The 14,800-nt window shown below is 60.5% G+C and overlaps 1 protein-coding gene across 1 annotated transcript; it reads right to left on the bottom strand.

Annotated features, from left to right (window-relative positions):
* Positions 1-3,673: 3,673 nt before the first annotated feature.
* On the bottom strand, positions 3,674-13,674 carry LHX5 (LIM homeobox 5). The gene is made up of 5 exons (XM_070630325.1): positions 13,151-13,674; positions 10,911-11,134; positions 9,965-10,242; positions 9,113-9,278; positions 3,674-5,216 (listed from the first exon to the last, which is right to left on the bottom strand). The coding sequence occupies exons 1-5, from the start codon at positions 13,321-13,323 to the stop codon at positions 4,849-4,851; spliced, it is 1,209 nt and encodes a 402-aa protein (XP_070486426.1). The 5' UTR covers positions 13,324-13,674; the 3' UTR covers positions 3,674-4,848.
* Between the last annotated feature and the right edge of the window lie 1,126 nt (positions 13,675-14,800).

Below are 14,800 nucleotides of genomic sequence, written 5' to 3'. Positions count from 1 at the left end.
TGACCTTGGTAAGTTTCATTATGCCCTTTGCCCTTCTGGCTAGCTTTGTTTAACCCAGAAGGGGTTTTAAACAACATCTAGCCAGGTTGCTACCAATAAGAATTAGCATTCATGGCAGTCTTTCTTAAAGAATCTCTTCTTGTGGCAGCTGAAGTGCGTTCATTCATTCCTCCATCCATCCACCCAATATGCAGGTACTCCGCACAGAAGGAGGGCTCCGCTGTGCCAGGCTCTGTCCCAGGTCCAGGGGCAGCATGGGCTCTGGAAGCAGAAGTTCTTGATTCAAAACTTGGCTCTGCTGCCCCGGGGCTGTGTGACCCCAGGCAGCTCATGTCACCTCAGTCTCATCTGCAAAGTGGGACTAACACCGCTCACTCGGAAGGAAAGGGCATTGGGAGGACCGAATTAGGCTCTGGACGCGACTTTGTCTGGCAGCAGTCCTGTAAGTTCAGGGGCATGGGAATCAGTTGGGGAGCTTGACAAATGTGAAGCCTTTTGGGTGCCGTGCCAGAGAGCAATTCCAGCCACGGGCCGTGGGGCCTGGGGATAAGTATTTTTAGCAAGTGCTGCCTTCTGATCACACTTTGAGAAAACGGTTGTGGGTGCCCAGGGACAAATGTCCTTTCTCGATCCTCCCCATTTCCACCCAGCCTTCCTTAGGAACCGCCTCCCTCACTAAGCACACCCCATACCACGACTGTGACACCACAGGGCCATTGCCGAGGGGGAGGTGGGGGCGGACTTCTCCTAGAGCCCCCGGTTCTAGTAGGCACCTGGGGAGTTGACATGAGCCCGCAGGAGTGGGGGTGGGTTTGAGCTGGTTTTGACAAGGGTTCCCCTCTCTCCCCTTGTCATTCTGCAAAGAAGCTGGCGTGTGCATGTGAGTGTGTGTGTACACGTGTGTGTGTCTGGCGGAGGGTGGACGTGAGGACTGAACCTGGGCCAACGTTTCCTGAACCTTGGTCACGGGCTAAGTTACAACTCGCCAACGGGGATGAAGGGCCATTGGGAGCCCATTTCACAGCGGAGCAAACCAAAGCTCAAAAAGGTGACTCAGTGACCAGCCAGATAGTCTCCTGGACCTCAGGGCCCTTGCTCTGTTCTGCCCCCATCCAACTCCCAGGTGACCTCTGCTCAGTCATGAGCCCTCAGAGGGAGGGCCCTGGGAGTCACCCCAGTACTGCTCAGGACCCTAGAGACCAGCATCCTCCCTGGATTCTGGCTTCTGCAGCCCCCTCGGGGATCTGGGTGGGACCGCCGCAGGGTTATTTAGTATCCCCTGACACAGGGGTGAGCCTCTCCCACTCCCAGTCTCCCAGATGGAAGTGGACATGTGAAGAGCAGGTATATGCCCTGTGTATGTGGATGTGCACACATGTGCCCAGGGCCGTGATGTCTGGGTGTGTGTGTGCCCATAGGGGTAGACATGTGGGTTCAAGGCATGTATGTGTAGACACGCACACGTGTGCTTGTGTGCACTTGCTTCTCCGTGCAAAGACACACAGTACACAACTGCATGCATATTAATGTGCATGTGCTTGCACCCACCTATATGTGCACGCGTGTGTAGACTATGTCTATTACCTCGTGCCTGTCTGTACGTGTATGTGCCTGCACGTGCATCTGCAGGTGTGCAAATATGGCTGGTGTGTGTCCATGTGCCTGTGCCCCTGTGCCTGCATTTGCCGGCCCTTCTCTTTGTGCATGTATGCTTGCATGTGTGAATGTGTGTGTGTGAGCACACACGTGCCTGGTGTGTGGGTGTGTGGGTGTCTGTGCCTGGGAGGAGGGGCTGGGAGGGCTGGCACTGTGGCGAGTTCTCACCCTGCAGCCCCACTCTGCTGCCCCATGGTGAGCTCCCTGACACCTCTGGGCTCAAGCTGCCCACCTGGGTGGGCAGCTGGGGGCCAGAGCAGGTCAGAGCAGTAGTGAGCTGGTAGGCCTCCGTGGGGGGGGGAGGGGTCCTCCCATCTCTTTCATCTCCCCTTCTCCCGCTCCTGCTCTCCTTGCCGTTCCCTCCCCTTCCCCCCCTTCCACTTTTCCTTCTCCCCCCCATTCCCTCCTCCCCACCCTTCTCCTCCCCCTCCCCTGCCTCTGTGACCCTGTCACAAGCCTGTCTGCAGAGCAGTGAAGGGTGAGTCCCCTCTCTTCCCAGACTCACTTTCCCAGGCCTCGCTCTGGCGGCAGCTCTAAGGGAGCCCTTCTGCAGAACGCACATGTGCCCAGAAAATATTTGGGGGCCTGGCCGAGATGCCCATCTCATACATTCTCTCCTGGCCTCTATAATCCATCACAATCTGGGCACGCAGTGGAGTAGAAACACAACCCAATACACACGTGGGCTCGAATCCCAGCTCTGCCACTCCCCAGTTGTGCGACTTTGGACAAGCCCCCTGACCTCTGTGAGCACCCTAATGGGGCAAATAAAACTTACCCTAATACATGTTCCAAGATTTAGCTACAAGGATATTTACTCCAGCCTGGCTTAAAGTGGTAAAAAATTGGAAACAAATGCAAATGTCCAATAGAATTGGTTAAAAACCCACTCCAAGGAAACTTTAAGCAGTGGGTGCAGAGGATGGCATGGCTCTGTCTGTGATCAGCTTATGAGTCTGAGAGCTACTGCTGCACGGACCGAGCAGGGGCCACAGGGTGGGCGGAATAGGGGCTCTAGTTTCAAAACGAAAACAAAGTCTGGAAGGAAACACACCAGCTACGTCACCACGGTGCTTGAGACTCTGGGTGATTACATTGTCTTCCTTCTGTTTACCTGAAATTTCTAAATTTTCCATGAGCTATAAGGAAAGAAAAGAGAAGGCCAAATCCCCTTGCATTATTCTTGTGAAGTCCACATAACATGAGGACAGAGGAGGAGTTCTCTTAGCGCATGCCCAACCCCTAATGGTTCACACCCCCATCTCCCTGGGCCCCCTCCTCTTCCTGCTGACCCCCAAATGGGCAGGCTCTGGCCCCCCTCCAAGCTTGGGTGAAAGGGATCCAAATGCAGGACATTCTTCCATCCATTTTTCTCTCCCTCATCTGCTTTTCTAATCCTAAAGTGCCTGAGTTGGAAGAGAACATAGGAAGCACTCCCTCCAACCTCCCCTTTTGTAAGCAGGGAGACTGATGCAAAGAGAGGGAGAGACTCATTTTAGGCAGTGGCCTCAGGCCTCCTAAATCTCATCGGCCACTCTCTCCATCATCCTGCTGACAACAGAGCGCGCACAGCCTTCCTCTCCTCTCTGTGGGGCCCTTCTATCCTAGCACAGCCTTGCAGACAACTAGCACCAGCTCGCCAGCCTGCTCGTTGTTTTTGCCACCTGGAACGCATGGGGCATAATTAGGAGTGAAGCCAGAATTCTTCTGACATACTGGGGACAAACAAATCACATAGCCATTCATTCATCAAATATTTTGAAGACCTACTATGTGCCAGGCAGGCTTGGGTTAGATCGTGGCATCACATAAAGCCTGGGGAAATACTGTGCCTGGCGCATGGTAGCTGTCAAACAGTGGCAGCCACTGTCATTACCTGCTAGTTACCAAAAGAACTCCCCCTTAGACGAGGAGAGGTCTTTGCACCCATCAAGTCCACTTTATGGCCAAGACGAGAACTAGAGAAAAGAATAGTTCCATTCACTTTGAGTGACTACGACGACAGGGACCGAAAAAAAAAAAAAAAGCCACACAGCACTGAGGGAAAAAAGAATTTTTTTATTAATCTGCTTTTTAAAAAAGTTGATTTTTTGATTTTTGTTTTTTTTAGGTAAACCTCTTTCTGCCTCCCCTCCCTCACTCTGCCCACCCTCCTCTTAAAAATATAAAAATGTCCAACCCCGGATAACTAGAGTACAATAAATAAACAGTAAACACAAAAACATACTTTATTTGTTTCTTCTTTATACAAAATAAGGAAACTAGAAGCGTTCGACTTCCAAAAAAGTGTAATGCTGTACATCCTGACGGCTCAGCCTCCAGGCCCCGGGAGGGAGGGTGGTCTGTGGGCTGGAGCCCAGAAATCTTGGCGCCTCGCCCAGGGGGAGGACAGAGTGGGCGCGTGTTCGAGTCTGGCCTGGACCGCCGGCCTCAAAATAAATGTCGAAGGAAGGGAGCTACCAGGAGGTCTGGCCAAGGGCTGGCGATGCCCAGGCCGGCCCCCTTCCTAGAAAAGCTGACCTTGATCCCCAAGATTGGCCACCAGGGGGCGCCAGCGCGCAGGCGAATTTGTCTTCTTCCCAGCGAGTGACATCCCCATCGGAGCGTGTTGCTCTCTCGCTCGCTCTCCATCTTCCCCCTCTGGCTGGAGCTTTCTCCATCTTCTCTTCTCCTCATTTTGCTCCCTTGCCTCTCTCTCCTTTCAATCCCTCTCTTTTTCTTATCACCTCTTTTTAAAGACGGGGAAAGCAGAGTGAGAAATAAGATTACAAAATGCCACTCGAATTGTAGAGGGGTGGGGGGGACATCGCCTCCGCCCCTTAGCCTCAACCCTCTCTTGGTCCTAAGAGGTGGCGGGTGGCTGGGGGGTCGGGGGCAAGTCTAGAGCGTGCTTGAAATCTCTTGATCTTCCGAAGGATTGACTTTGGTCCCAAGAAATTGTTGGTGGCTGCCGGGAGAGTGCTGGCAGCAGGCTGGGGGTCCGGAGAGCCCGCGGGATGGAGATGGGGGTCGGTCCTCCTCCGCGCCCAGCCGCGGAGCAGCTGCCGGTTGAATGCGGACCCGAGAGAGAACCCCTGAGGGAGACCCAGGCCGCGTCCGCGTCGGCCGTTTTGGTTTCGGGTGGCGGGGTCCGGGGGGCCGGCCGGGGGGCACCTCGGGGCGGAGCGCGGGGGACTGGCGCGGCCGGCGGCCTTACCACACGGCGGCCTCGTTGAGCTCGGGGTTGGGGTGCGACAGGGGTCCGCTGTAGCCGCTGGTGCCGCTCATGGGGAAGGGCGGGCTGGGCCCCCCGCTGAACACCTCGCCGGGCATGGGGTGCAGCGCGCCCGGCAGGCCCGGCTCGGGGCTCGGCGTGTCCGGGTGCGAGATCATGTCGGTGAAGCGGGGGTTGTCGGCGGCGTGCGGGCCGGCGAGCGGCGGCTCCAGCGCGCCCAGCGGCGTCGAGCCGGGCCCCGAGGCCGCCAGGAAGCTCGAGTCGGCCGGGGACTGCGCCTGGGACGGCGGGCCGTGCGCGAAGAAGTCGTAGTTGCCTCCGGGCGCGTAGTAGTCGCCTTGGTAGTCTGCGGGAGAGGGGACGGGGAGGGAGACAGCAGAGATGAGAGATGGCGGGTCGGGGAGGGACCCGCGAGCCTGGAGGGAGGGGAACGGGGAGACCAAGGCCGGAGACGGGCGGACGTGGTCGGGGCGCAGAGCCTCGGGCCGCCGGGAGGGCACGTGAATGGGGGACAGCGGACACTGGCTCGAGATTAGGGCCACCCGCAGAGAGGCCTGCAGAGACCAAGGGGGAGGGAGGCCCGAGGCGGCGGAGGAGCAGGCCCAGGGGTCAAGCTGGAGAAAGAGACAAGGAGAGACGGGGAAAGAGGGGAGACTTGGATTGTGAGAGACTCAGAAAGGAGACGGGAGAGACTCAGAAGCAGCGAGGAACTCAGACAGAGAAAGAGGCCGCGGCTTCAAACTCGGAGATTCCTTGACAGAGACGGAGAGAAACAGCGGTGGGGGAGACACAGAGACGGTGAATGATTCCAGTGTCTTAGAGCTGGAGAGAGAGACGCAGAGAGCGAGAGACGTGGAAACAGCCAGAGAGGGACAGTGAGAGACGGACAGTGAGAGAGCGGCAGAGGACAGGGTGAAAGGGGCGCCCCTAGACTCAGAGAGACCCGAGGCAAGACAAGAAAAGAGACCCAGAGATGCCAAACCCACGGCAGAGACGGAGACCGGGAGAGATTCGCGGTCGAGTAAGACAGAGATAGGCCAGGAGTGGCAAAGAGAAAGACATGAGACGGCTGCGGTTAGAGACACGCGTGAAAAACCCGTCGAGAGACCCAGGAACGAGACGGAAGGTCAGGAGAGAGAGACGCACCCAGAGACCGCCGAGATGAGTTAGAGAGAGCGCTAGAGACGCAGAGGCTGACAAGTCCGGGAGAGGAGCAAGGCGGGGATGCTGCGCCGGATGGAGACCAGAGCGCGAAATGGTTGAGGCGGAGCGGCGACCCTGCGGGGGAGAAGCCGGCACCCGGCAGCGGCCACAGTGCGGAGGGGCTGGCGAGGTGGGCTGGGGCCCGGGAAACCTGGGCGCCAGGCGCGCAAGGCGGCCTCCCGCTCTCTCCATCGCTCCCCGCACCTCGCCGACCTGGCGCTGCCCTTTGCCCCGCCAAGTATAGCCCTGCGTCGGTCCCGGTAAACGTGGGGGTCCGACCGTTTGCCCCGGCCTCGCCTGGTCTGGAACGGAGAACGCTGGGCCACAGCAACTTGACAGCAGGGGAGGAGGACGTGAGCGCTCACCCGGTCATGCCCAGGGTTTCACGGGTGCCTCGGGGAAAGGCTCGGTCCTCCAGGCTCCCCCTGGGCGGGTCTGCCAGGACACTCAGGCTGTGAAGCATTTGGGGACACTGAGCCCTTTTGAGGATCTGATAAATAGCTATGGACTCCCTCTCCAGTGAAATGCACAGATGTGCATTTAACCCACAAAATCAGGGGGTGCAGGGACTCTGGGTTACACGCCCCCCCCCATTCTCAACAAATTGTGCATCAACCGTCTGACCTCCTCGCATAACCCCATCCGTCAGGCCCTTCTGGACAGCCTGCTCCCCGCCCTCAGGTCGGCCCCTGAAAGACTGGGGTGTGGGACCCCACGAAAGGAGCACCTTGCAGCCGGCACCGGTGACCACAACCCGCTTTGTACGGCGGGAAAACCAGCGCGCCAGGCAGCCAGGTCTCCTCCGAAAACCCAGCTCCCTGCTCCGTCTTTGGGACTCAGACCCCGGGCGAGTTCTGGACACCCCGTCCCTCTCTAAACCCAGAAATCTGTCTAAACGGACGGTGTCAGGAGGCGCGGCTTGGAGACGGCGTAGACAACAGCTCAAGCGGTCGCCAGTTACTTTTTAAAACCCACTCATTCCATTCTCCCCGAAAGTGAAGGGAAAGGTTGGAAGCGGCGAGTTTGGGGCCCCTAAGGGACGGGGATGGGGGACGGCCGCGGCCAGCAGCGAGCCGGCAAGCCAACGAGGGCCGCGGCCCCCGCGCGGAGCGCGCCGCCTCCGCCCATATGGCGGCCGGGCCGGAGGTAATTGGAACAAACGCCGTCTGAAAAGGGCACAAAAGCCGCAGCTGGGGCTTTGTCCGCGCTCCCACGGGGGCCGCCGGCCCCGCCGCCCGGCCCCTTTCTCGCCCGCTGCCGGCCCCGCCGCCGGGATCTCCCAGCGCGGATTAGGCGGGGCTGCCTCGCTGGGACTGGGGGGGTCCTGCCCTCCCCCATTTCACTGACAGAGGGGCCCGCGTGTGCAGACCCCCACCTCACCCCGCAGACGCGCGGGGAGAGGGTCGGCGGGATTGGTGGGGCTCACTGTCCTCGGGAAACCTTGCTTAATTGCCCAGGCGGGGAGAAATTCCGGACCGGTCCGCCCCACCGCCTCCCTGCGCCAGGCCGAGATTCTGTGCGGAGGGAGGCAGAGATGGGTGAAGAGAGTCGCTGAGCCGGGACCCCAAGACGTGGCCACCACCTGGGCTGTCCTGAGTGTCTGTAGCCCGCCAACCAGGGCCCTGCCACCGCAGAGCCTCTCTCCAAAAAGCACAGCGGCGCATTTTGTCCACAATTTCTGCGGGCCCCCGCCGGACCTGAAGATCCAACCTCCCAGGCCTGCGGATGTACGGAAGAAGCCCGTAGCTCTCTCCCCGGATTTGCCCGGGCGCCCGGCGCCTCGCCCTCGCCCTCGGCGTTGCCGCCAAACCCACTTTTCTAAGAAAAGTGTCCTCTCCTCTAACTGGGCAACGAGTCCCCCCCAACCCAGGCCAGGACACTGAGCAACTCACAGCAAAGATTCCCCTCAGGCATGGGCACTCCTGGGGGCTCCCTAAATTCAGAGGCTCAGCAACAGAAGCGGGAGGTGCCTTTCCTGTGCCTGCACGGGTCTGGGAAGTGCAGGATGGGGAGCGAGGGCTTCAGTGCCCCAGAGCACAGAGGGCCTCAAAAACCGCGGTGGGGAGCTGGGATGGTAGCGGCAGAGTTGGAATCAGTTGGCAAGCAAGTGTGCGAAGGCAACGGAGGGGCAGTGGAGAAGGAAAGGAGGAGAAGAGAGAGAGAGGAAGAAGCGAAGGGGTGACCAAGAGGAGGGTTCACTCAGGCCTGAACCTGGTACCCAACGGCGGAATTGTTCTTTGCAAACTCGTGCTCCCCGTCCCCTACAGCATCAAAGACCGCGAGTAGGTAACTGGGTTGGCCCAATCCTTGAGCCCCAGCTCGCAGGAACCCTGGCGGGCTTGGAGCTGGGAAGTCGGTGGAAGTCCTGCGCAGAGTAACTGCCGCGTGCCAGCTGCTGTGCACACAGTTGCTGTGGAACAGGAGTTGCTGACTCGGAAGCTAGTGAGCAGGCAGCCCGGGGTGAATCCTGATCCCTCCATCCCTATGCGGCCCTCCAGGGCCAGTGTTCCCACTGGTGCAAGTGCACTAGGCCGCCGGCAAGAGCAGCAGGAAGGCTGTGTGTCCGGCTGGGGCAAGGGGCATGCGGATTTGTGAATGACTGCCTTGGTGTGATGCTTGGGACTGTGTGAGGCCGTGGATCTCTCCGGGTGTGTTGGTCAGTGAGTGTATCTGGGTAGTGGAGTATACCTGTGTGTGGTTGCGTGACCATGTGTCTAGATTTGTGTGTGTGAAGTCTCTGAACTCGAGCGTGCAGGAGTGCACCTACGTGTCCTGCGTGGATGAGTGTGTTATCTGTGTGTATCACTGTATGGGTGAGTGAACTCACGTGTCTGCTTTTGTGTCCAAGAGGTATTTATGGGTGAGTGTGTATGTGTGTCTGTTAAGGTGCGTCCCTGGTTGTGTAACTCCTGCGTGAGTAGAAAGGGAGGTGGAGGTTCCTTGGGCGACCCAGAGCGTCCGGGATCAGCCCTGCGCCCTCAGCTCCCAGAACGGGGCGGGTGTAGGTGTCGGGCAGCGCGTCCCGCGGGGGGCCCTTACCTCCGTAGTAGGTATACGGAGTGGACCCCAACATCTCAGACTCGTCCAAGCGGCCTCCCAGCGGACGCATGCGCCGCGGACTCCGGAAGAAGGCGTGTCTCCGGGCGCCCAGCGCGCTCAGCTGCTTCATCCGGCGTTCTTTGGACCGTCGGTTCTGGAACCACACCTGGGACAGAGGAGGGGGCTGTGAGCTCGGTTCGGGGGTGCCCTCCCTTCCTCTCCCCGCCTGGGCAGCCCCCGCTGGGTCCTAGCGCCTCCTCTGCGCCAAGGCTGCCCAGAGGCGGAGGCCGGGCCGGATTAGGCCGGAGGGGTGGAGAGGGGCCTCGGCGAACCAGCCAAGGGTGAAGGATTTCGCGGACCCGTGGGGCGACTCATAAAGACTTGGGCTTCCTGGTCCTCGGCCCGCCCGCGGCCTGACGGCTTTATAAAGGCTTTCCTCCCGGCATGGCTCTCTTCTCGACCCCTCGGCTCCCCAGCCGGGCTCTGACCGTTTGTCTGTCTGCCCGCGCATGGGGGCAGGGGGGAGAATGTGAAGAACCTCGCCTCTTTCTCGGCTCGGAAGCTGAAAAGAAGGGAGGGATCCGGTACCCCAGCGAGACTTAAAACTGTCCTTGAACGGGGCGGGGGAGGAATTCAGAGAGGCGAAGTGACCGGCCCAAGATCACACGTCCAGAAGGACGGCAGGGCAAAGCGGAATTTTTTGGCTAGGAGTTTGACCAGCTGGCCCTGACCTCGGGCGCACCGTCTGCCCCTCGGCGGACCCGAACTCTGTGCCCTTTTAGCCATCGAGGCTGGGTGGGAGGCTCCCGCACGCAGCGGGGCTGCAGAGGGCTGACCCGGGCCGGGCCGCACCTGGATGACCCGCATGTTCAGGCCAGTCTCCTGCGCCAGCTGCTCGCGGATGTGGCGCGTGGGCTTGGGCGTGGCGGCGAAGGCGGCCTTGAGCGTCTCCAGCTGCTTAGCTTTGATCGTGGTGCGCGGGCCGCGCCGCTTCGTGCCTGAGTTCTGCTCCTCGTTCTCGTTGTTGGCCGTCTCCTTGTCCGACGACGTCGAGTTATCCGTCTCCTTGGGGTCGTCCTGGAGTGGGTCCTGCAGGTCCGGGGACAAACTGCGGTCCGTACAGGATGACACTGCGGGCGGACGGAGCGGGAAGGGAAACAGCAGCGTCAGCGGCGGCCCGCGGCCTCTTCAATCGGGTAGTTGGCTCCTGCAGGCCCAGGCCACCAGCAACCGCGCCGGGGTCCCTCCCAAACCCCGCGACAGCCCCTCCCTCAGGGGGCCGGCGCCCGCCCACTCCCTGCAGGCGGGGCTGGGCCTCTGGAGGGACCCTTCTCAAGCCCTCTCAGCACTTTCCGCTATTGCCTGGGTAAGGGGGAGGCACGCCCTCTGGAGAGACTGGCCTTCTTGAAGAGGGCACGGGAGGAGGGTACAGATGCCCAGCGGGCCTCAGATCTTCCTCTCCCTTCTCTCCTTCCTCCAATCCTAATTAGGGTCCTCCCAGTGCAGCTAGAAATTACCAGGAGCTGAAAAGAGGCAGAAAGGGGAATTTCGTGGTTCCAAATTGGGGAAGGGCAGCAAGTTGGAAAAAGCTCCTGTACTGGAGGACTGGGGGGAAAGAGCTGGCTTTCCGGTGTCCTGGAGGACGGGGTCCAAATGCTGACTCTCCTCCCCACCCCCTCCACTGGCCTTGAGAGTTGCCTGGCAGGTGAGCAGGCGTGGAGAGCTCTGAGCCGGGACAGAATGTACACAGGGGGCAAAGTAGAGAGTGCCAGGCTGGGCGTGGCAGGTGGCCTCCTACCTGAGTTGAGGCTACCCTCCTTGAGGCTGGAGGAGCTCAGGTAGTCGTCCTTGCACACGAACTTGTTCTCGTCGATGACATAGAGCTCCTCGCCCGTGGACAGCTGCTTGTTGCACACCATGCAGGTGAAGCAGTTGAGGTGGAAGACTTTGCTGCGGGCCTTGCGCACCAGGTCGCTGGGCGAGATGCCCTGCGCGCAGCCTGCACACTTGGTGCCAAAACGCCTGCAGACACAACACGCCCTGTCATCTCTTGTCACCTTGGAGCAGCCCGATGTCCCACCCTCTCGAGCCCCTGACCTCTCCCCACCCGCCTTAGCTTCTGAGAAGCCTCCATTGCCACATCTGTCTGATGAGACCCTCCTCCTGTGCTCTCGGTCTAGAGTGCAGGAGGTGAGACCAATGTCCTGGGCTGTTCTTGGGGCTGGGCCTGTTTTGTCTGCTCAGGTTTGTTCAGTCTCCTGGGCTTCCAGCCATGGGCTCAGCCGTCAGCCAAGCAGAAGGCCCAGAGCACCCCAAGATGTTCCCCCCATGTCCTTGCCAGGTCCGCCTGGGCCGCTCGAGGCAAACTCGGCTCTCGAGGTCACGGAGCATTTTAAGCCGGGCAGGCCAGATCTGGACCACTTCTTGGCTTGGCCTCTTGGCTCGTTTCCAGTGTGCTGGGGCCCAGGTAGGGGGCACTTGGCCTGGCTGGCGGTTCCTAGCAAGGGGGCGGGGAGCCCCTCTCCTGAGGTGGACCTGAGCAGGAAGGAGGGAACCGTTGCTGATTCCCAGCGCCATCAGCACTGGAGGCTTTCTAGTCTGCACTCCAGGACCCGCTGGAGCCAGCCAGGAGCCTCTGGACAGCAGGACCTCAGAACGCTGGGCTCTGGAAAGCTGAGACTGAGTCTCTAGCCCCCAAAATCTCTGGCCCTGGCAGGCAGTGGGAGAGTGTGACCAGAAGGCAATCCTAAACCTGCATGGCCAGAACACGGGGTCTCTCAAATCCCCTTTTCCCAAGTTCCTGGTCTAAATCCTTTTCTTTCTTCCTTGAGCAGTGGGAGAAGGCGGCCTCCCCCAAAATGGGTGATGCAGACCTGGGAGGGGTGAAGTGTAGTTGGGGGGGAGGGCGAGGGCCTGGGACTTTGGGGCCCCATATCTACTCACACCCATGTCTCTAAACAGGGCGAATTTGGGTGACGTTGATGTAGTAAGGGCATTAGAAGCCATAAGTCACTTTTGGCCTTATCCGGTGGCGTAATTGGCCATATGCACCTTATCAAAAATCATTAGGTGCTTTGCAAGCACTGCCACATTAGGGGCCTCGGGCCTCGGGGGGCTGGGCGTTTACACGTGTAAAGGCGAGGCTGACATTTTCTCCTTTTCACATCCCCTAGTGCAGAGCTGCTGGGCCCGGAGCTGCCTTTCTCCGAGGCGTTAATCACGCCCTCCTTCCCTCGGCGCCCCTGGAATTCGCGCTCACAAAGCCGGCTCTGGGCGCTTAGCGGAAGCTGGCAGGGCTGAGCTGCCGAAAACCCCACAGCCTTCTAGGCCTCCTTTGGCATTTCCCAGCGGGGGAAACTGAGGCTCAAAGAAGTGACCTGCCCTGGCCTGCCTGCAGGCCCCCGTAGGCAGCAAGAGGAGGTGACACAGCCCAGGCTAGACCCCGAGGTCCTGATTCTCAGCTTTGAATTCGTTTGTACTTTTCAACCTGGGAGAAAATGTTTAAGGAGTTTCGGGTGAGGAGAAGGGTTCCTCCCCCATCACCAGAGGAGAGCTTCCTGGCTCAGCCCCCTCCGGAGCTGGAAAGTTTCCGTTTGTCCAGGAGGGCTCTGAGCTGGCCTGCCTGGAGGGCAGCCTCTGGGCTCGCCCACTCTGCCTGGTGGGAGAACCCTCCAGCCGCCCCTAACTTCGGCAAAAACCCTTCCTCTCTCGGAGGAAGCTTGAAGCTTCCGCTCTCAGGTCGCAGCCTCCAGGAAGGGGCAGAGACAGGTGGGGAGCAAGTTTGTCAGGAATTCCTCCCCTGCCAGCGCTCCAAGCTGGCCTGGAGGAGCGAACAAGAGGTAGCCAGAGGTAGCGAAGCAGCGTCCTTGCTCCCTCCGCGCTCAGGCCCTTTCCTGGAGAGCAGTGGGCTGCCGCGCTCCCTAGTTAAGCTTCTGAGCCCCGGAGGCTGGGATGCGTTTCGCGGTCTCCCCTTCCCCGGAGCCCCAGCGGAGCGCGCGCAGGCGGGCGCGCAGGCAGGAGCGCGGCGCGGCCTCTTACCTGAAGAAGTCATTTTTGCAGTAGAGCTTGCCCTCGCGTGAGAAGCACTTCTCAGAGAGGTTGGCCTTGCACTCGCAGCACTGAACGCATTTGATGTGCCACGCGCGGTCCAGCACGTTCAGCAGAAAGCGGTCGAGGATGGGCCGCTCGCAACCGGCACAGTGCACCATCATAGCCCCGCGCCCCGGCGGCTCGGGCCGCCTTGCCCTCCCTTTGGGCCCCCGGCCCTCGGGCCCCCAGGCCCCGCCGCTGCGCTCCGTCTGTTATCTCGGCTGCCGCTGCGCGAGTCCGGTCCAGACCAAGACTCAGCCGGTCAAGTCCTTGGGTGATCGCTGGCCTGGCGCTGGGCTGCCGGGGGTGGGGTGGGGAGTGGTGGCGTTCACAGCCTCATGCCCCGGGCCGCGCGTCCCAGTGCTTGTTCCGGGCTCCCCCAGGTGTCTTGGGTGGCTGCTAGCCTTGGCGCTGCCGAGCGGCTTTCCCCGGTGGCGGTGGCGCCGGCACTTTCCCCCACTTTCAAGCGGTCCCGATCCTCATCTTTGTCTGGCCGCCGCCTAATTCGCGCATCCTTATTCAGATTTGGTGACGTGGCGCGGCACGTAGGGGGCCCGCCGGCCAATGGGCGCGTGGTGGCCATGGCAACCTCTTAAATTTATAGCATATCTAAATTGGCCACAGCGTTGCGGTCGGGACAGAGCAAAAAAAACAAGGCATCAGTATTGTTGAGTATTAGCTTGTACCTGGTTCCGAGGCTAAGTAAGTATTTACCTTCCCGTTTGGGGCTGGGGGATGGGGTCGCGCGATCTGAAAACTTCTCTCTTCCTCTCTCTCTCCTTACAAACATTTGGGGGCCAAGATTCCAGGGCCTAGTGGGGGCAGGGACCCCTGACGCCTTTGCCATCCTGGGAACTTGCAGAAGTTGCCTGAGGTTCGCTGCGCTATGTCCGCCTCCTCCTCCCCAGCCCAGCCCGTCCAGATTGGACTCTTTCAGCCCGCGTCCCTGGGGTCCGCGCTGGAGCTGCAGCAGCGCAGCTCCCCGGACTCCCAGAGTCGGCTCCCTTTGTCATACACGGGGCTGGGGCCCAGCCAGGCCTTTCTCATGGAAAGAAAGAGAGGGACAGAGAGAGAGAGAGAGAGAAAGCCTTGTGGCTTGGATATCCTTCCTCGCGCAGGCCTAGGCCCAGGTTGGGGGGCCGGGGGCGTGTCATATGGCCTTGTCCGAGACCCCGGAATTTCAGGCCTGAGCGCGCCGCCCATGGGCCTCTGGGGGAGCAGTGGGGGAGGGGGAGGTCCAGGGCGCACGGGTCTTCCCGAAGCCGGCTCAGAGGGGAGGTTCACCATGTCTCTCTTTTCCTCGCTGTACCTTCCAGATCCCGGGTCAGCCGGTCGGGGCACCGCGGTGAGCGGGTTGCACTGCCGAGGCAGGGAGCGCCACGGGTTTCGTGGCCGCTGGCTGCTTGCACACGCAGGGCAGGGCGCGGGCTGGGTGTGCCCTCCTAGGGCGCAGGAGGAGCGGCTCGCCGAGCGCCGAGGGTCTGGGGAATGTGGGGGCGGGGGAGGTGCTGGCAGGTGTGTGTGGAGAGCCGGGTGGGGGTGTAGGGGGAGAAAGGGGAGGGCCAGGCCTCCTTTCCCAAGGGGTAAACCCAGCCCCCC

Source organism: Equus przewalskii, chromosome 7 (assembly GCF_037783145.1).
Source record: "Equus przewalskii isolate Varuska chromosome 7, EquPr2, whole genome shotgun sequence".
In the NCBI taxonomy this organism is placed as follows: Eukaryota; Metazoa; Chordata; class Mammalia; order Perissodactyla; family Equidae; genus Equus; species Equus przewalskii.
The sequence above is the reverse complement of the archived record's forward strand: the minus strand, read 5'-3'. Positions and strand labels throughout refer to the sequence as shown.

Coding starts and splice junctions, on each gene's coding strand:
- LHX5 (XM_070630325.1), bottom strand. CDS start 13,323: ATGATGGTGCACTGTGCCGGTTGCGAGCGGCCCATCCTCGACCGCTTT. Junction 10,243..10,910: donor GGAGGGTAGCCTCAACTCAG/GTAGGAGGCCAC, acceptor GTCCGCCCGCAG/TGTCATCCTGTACGGACCGC. Junction 9,279..9,964: donor TGAACATGCGGGTCATCCAG/GTGCGGCCCGGC, acceptor CCTCTGTCCCAG/GTGTGGTTCCAGAACCGACG.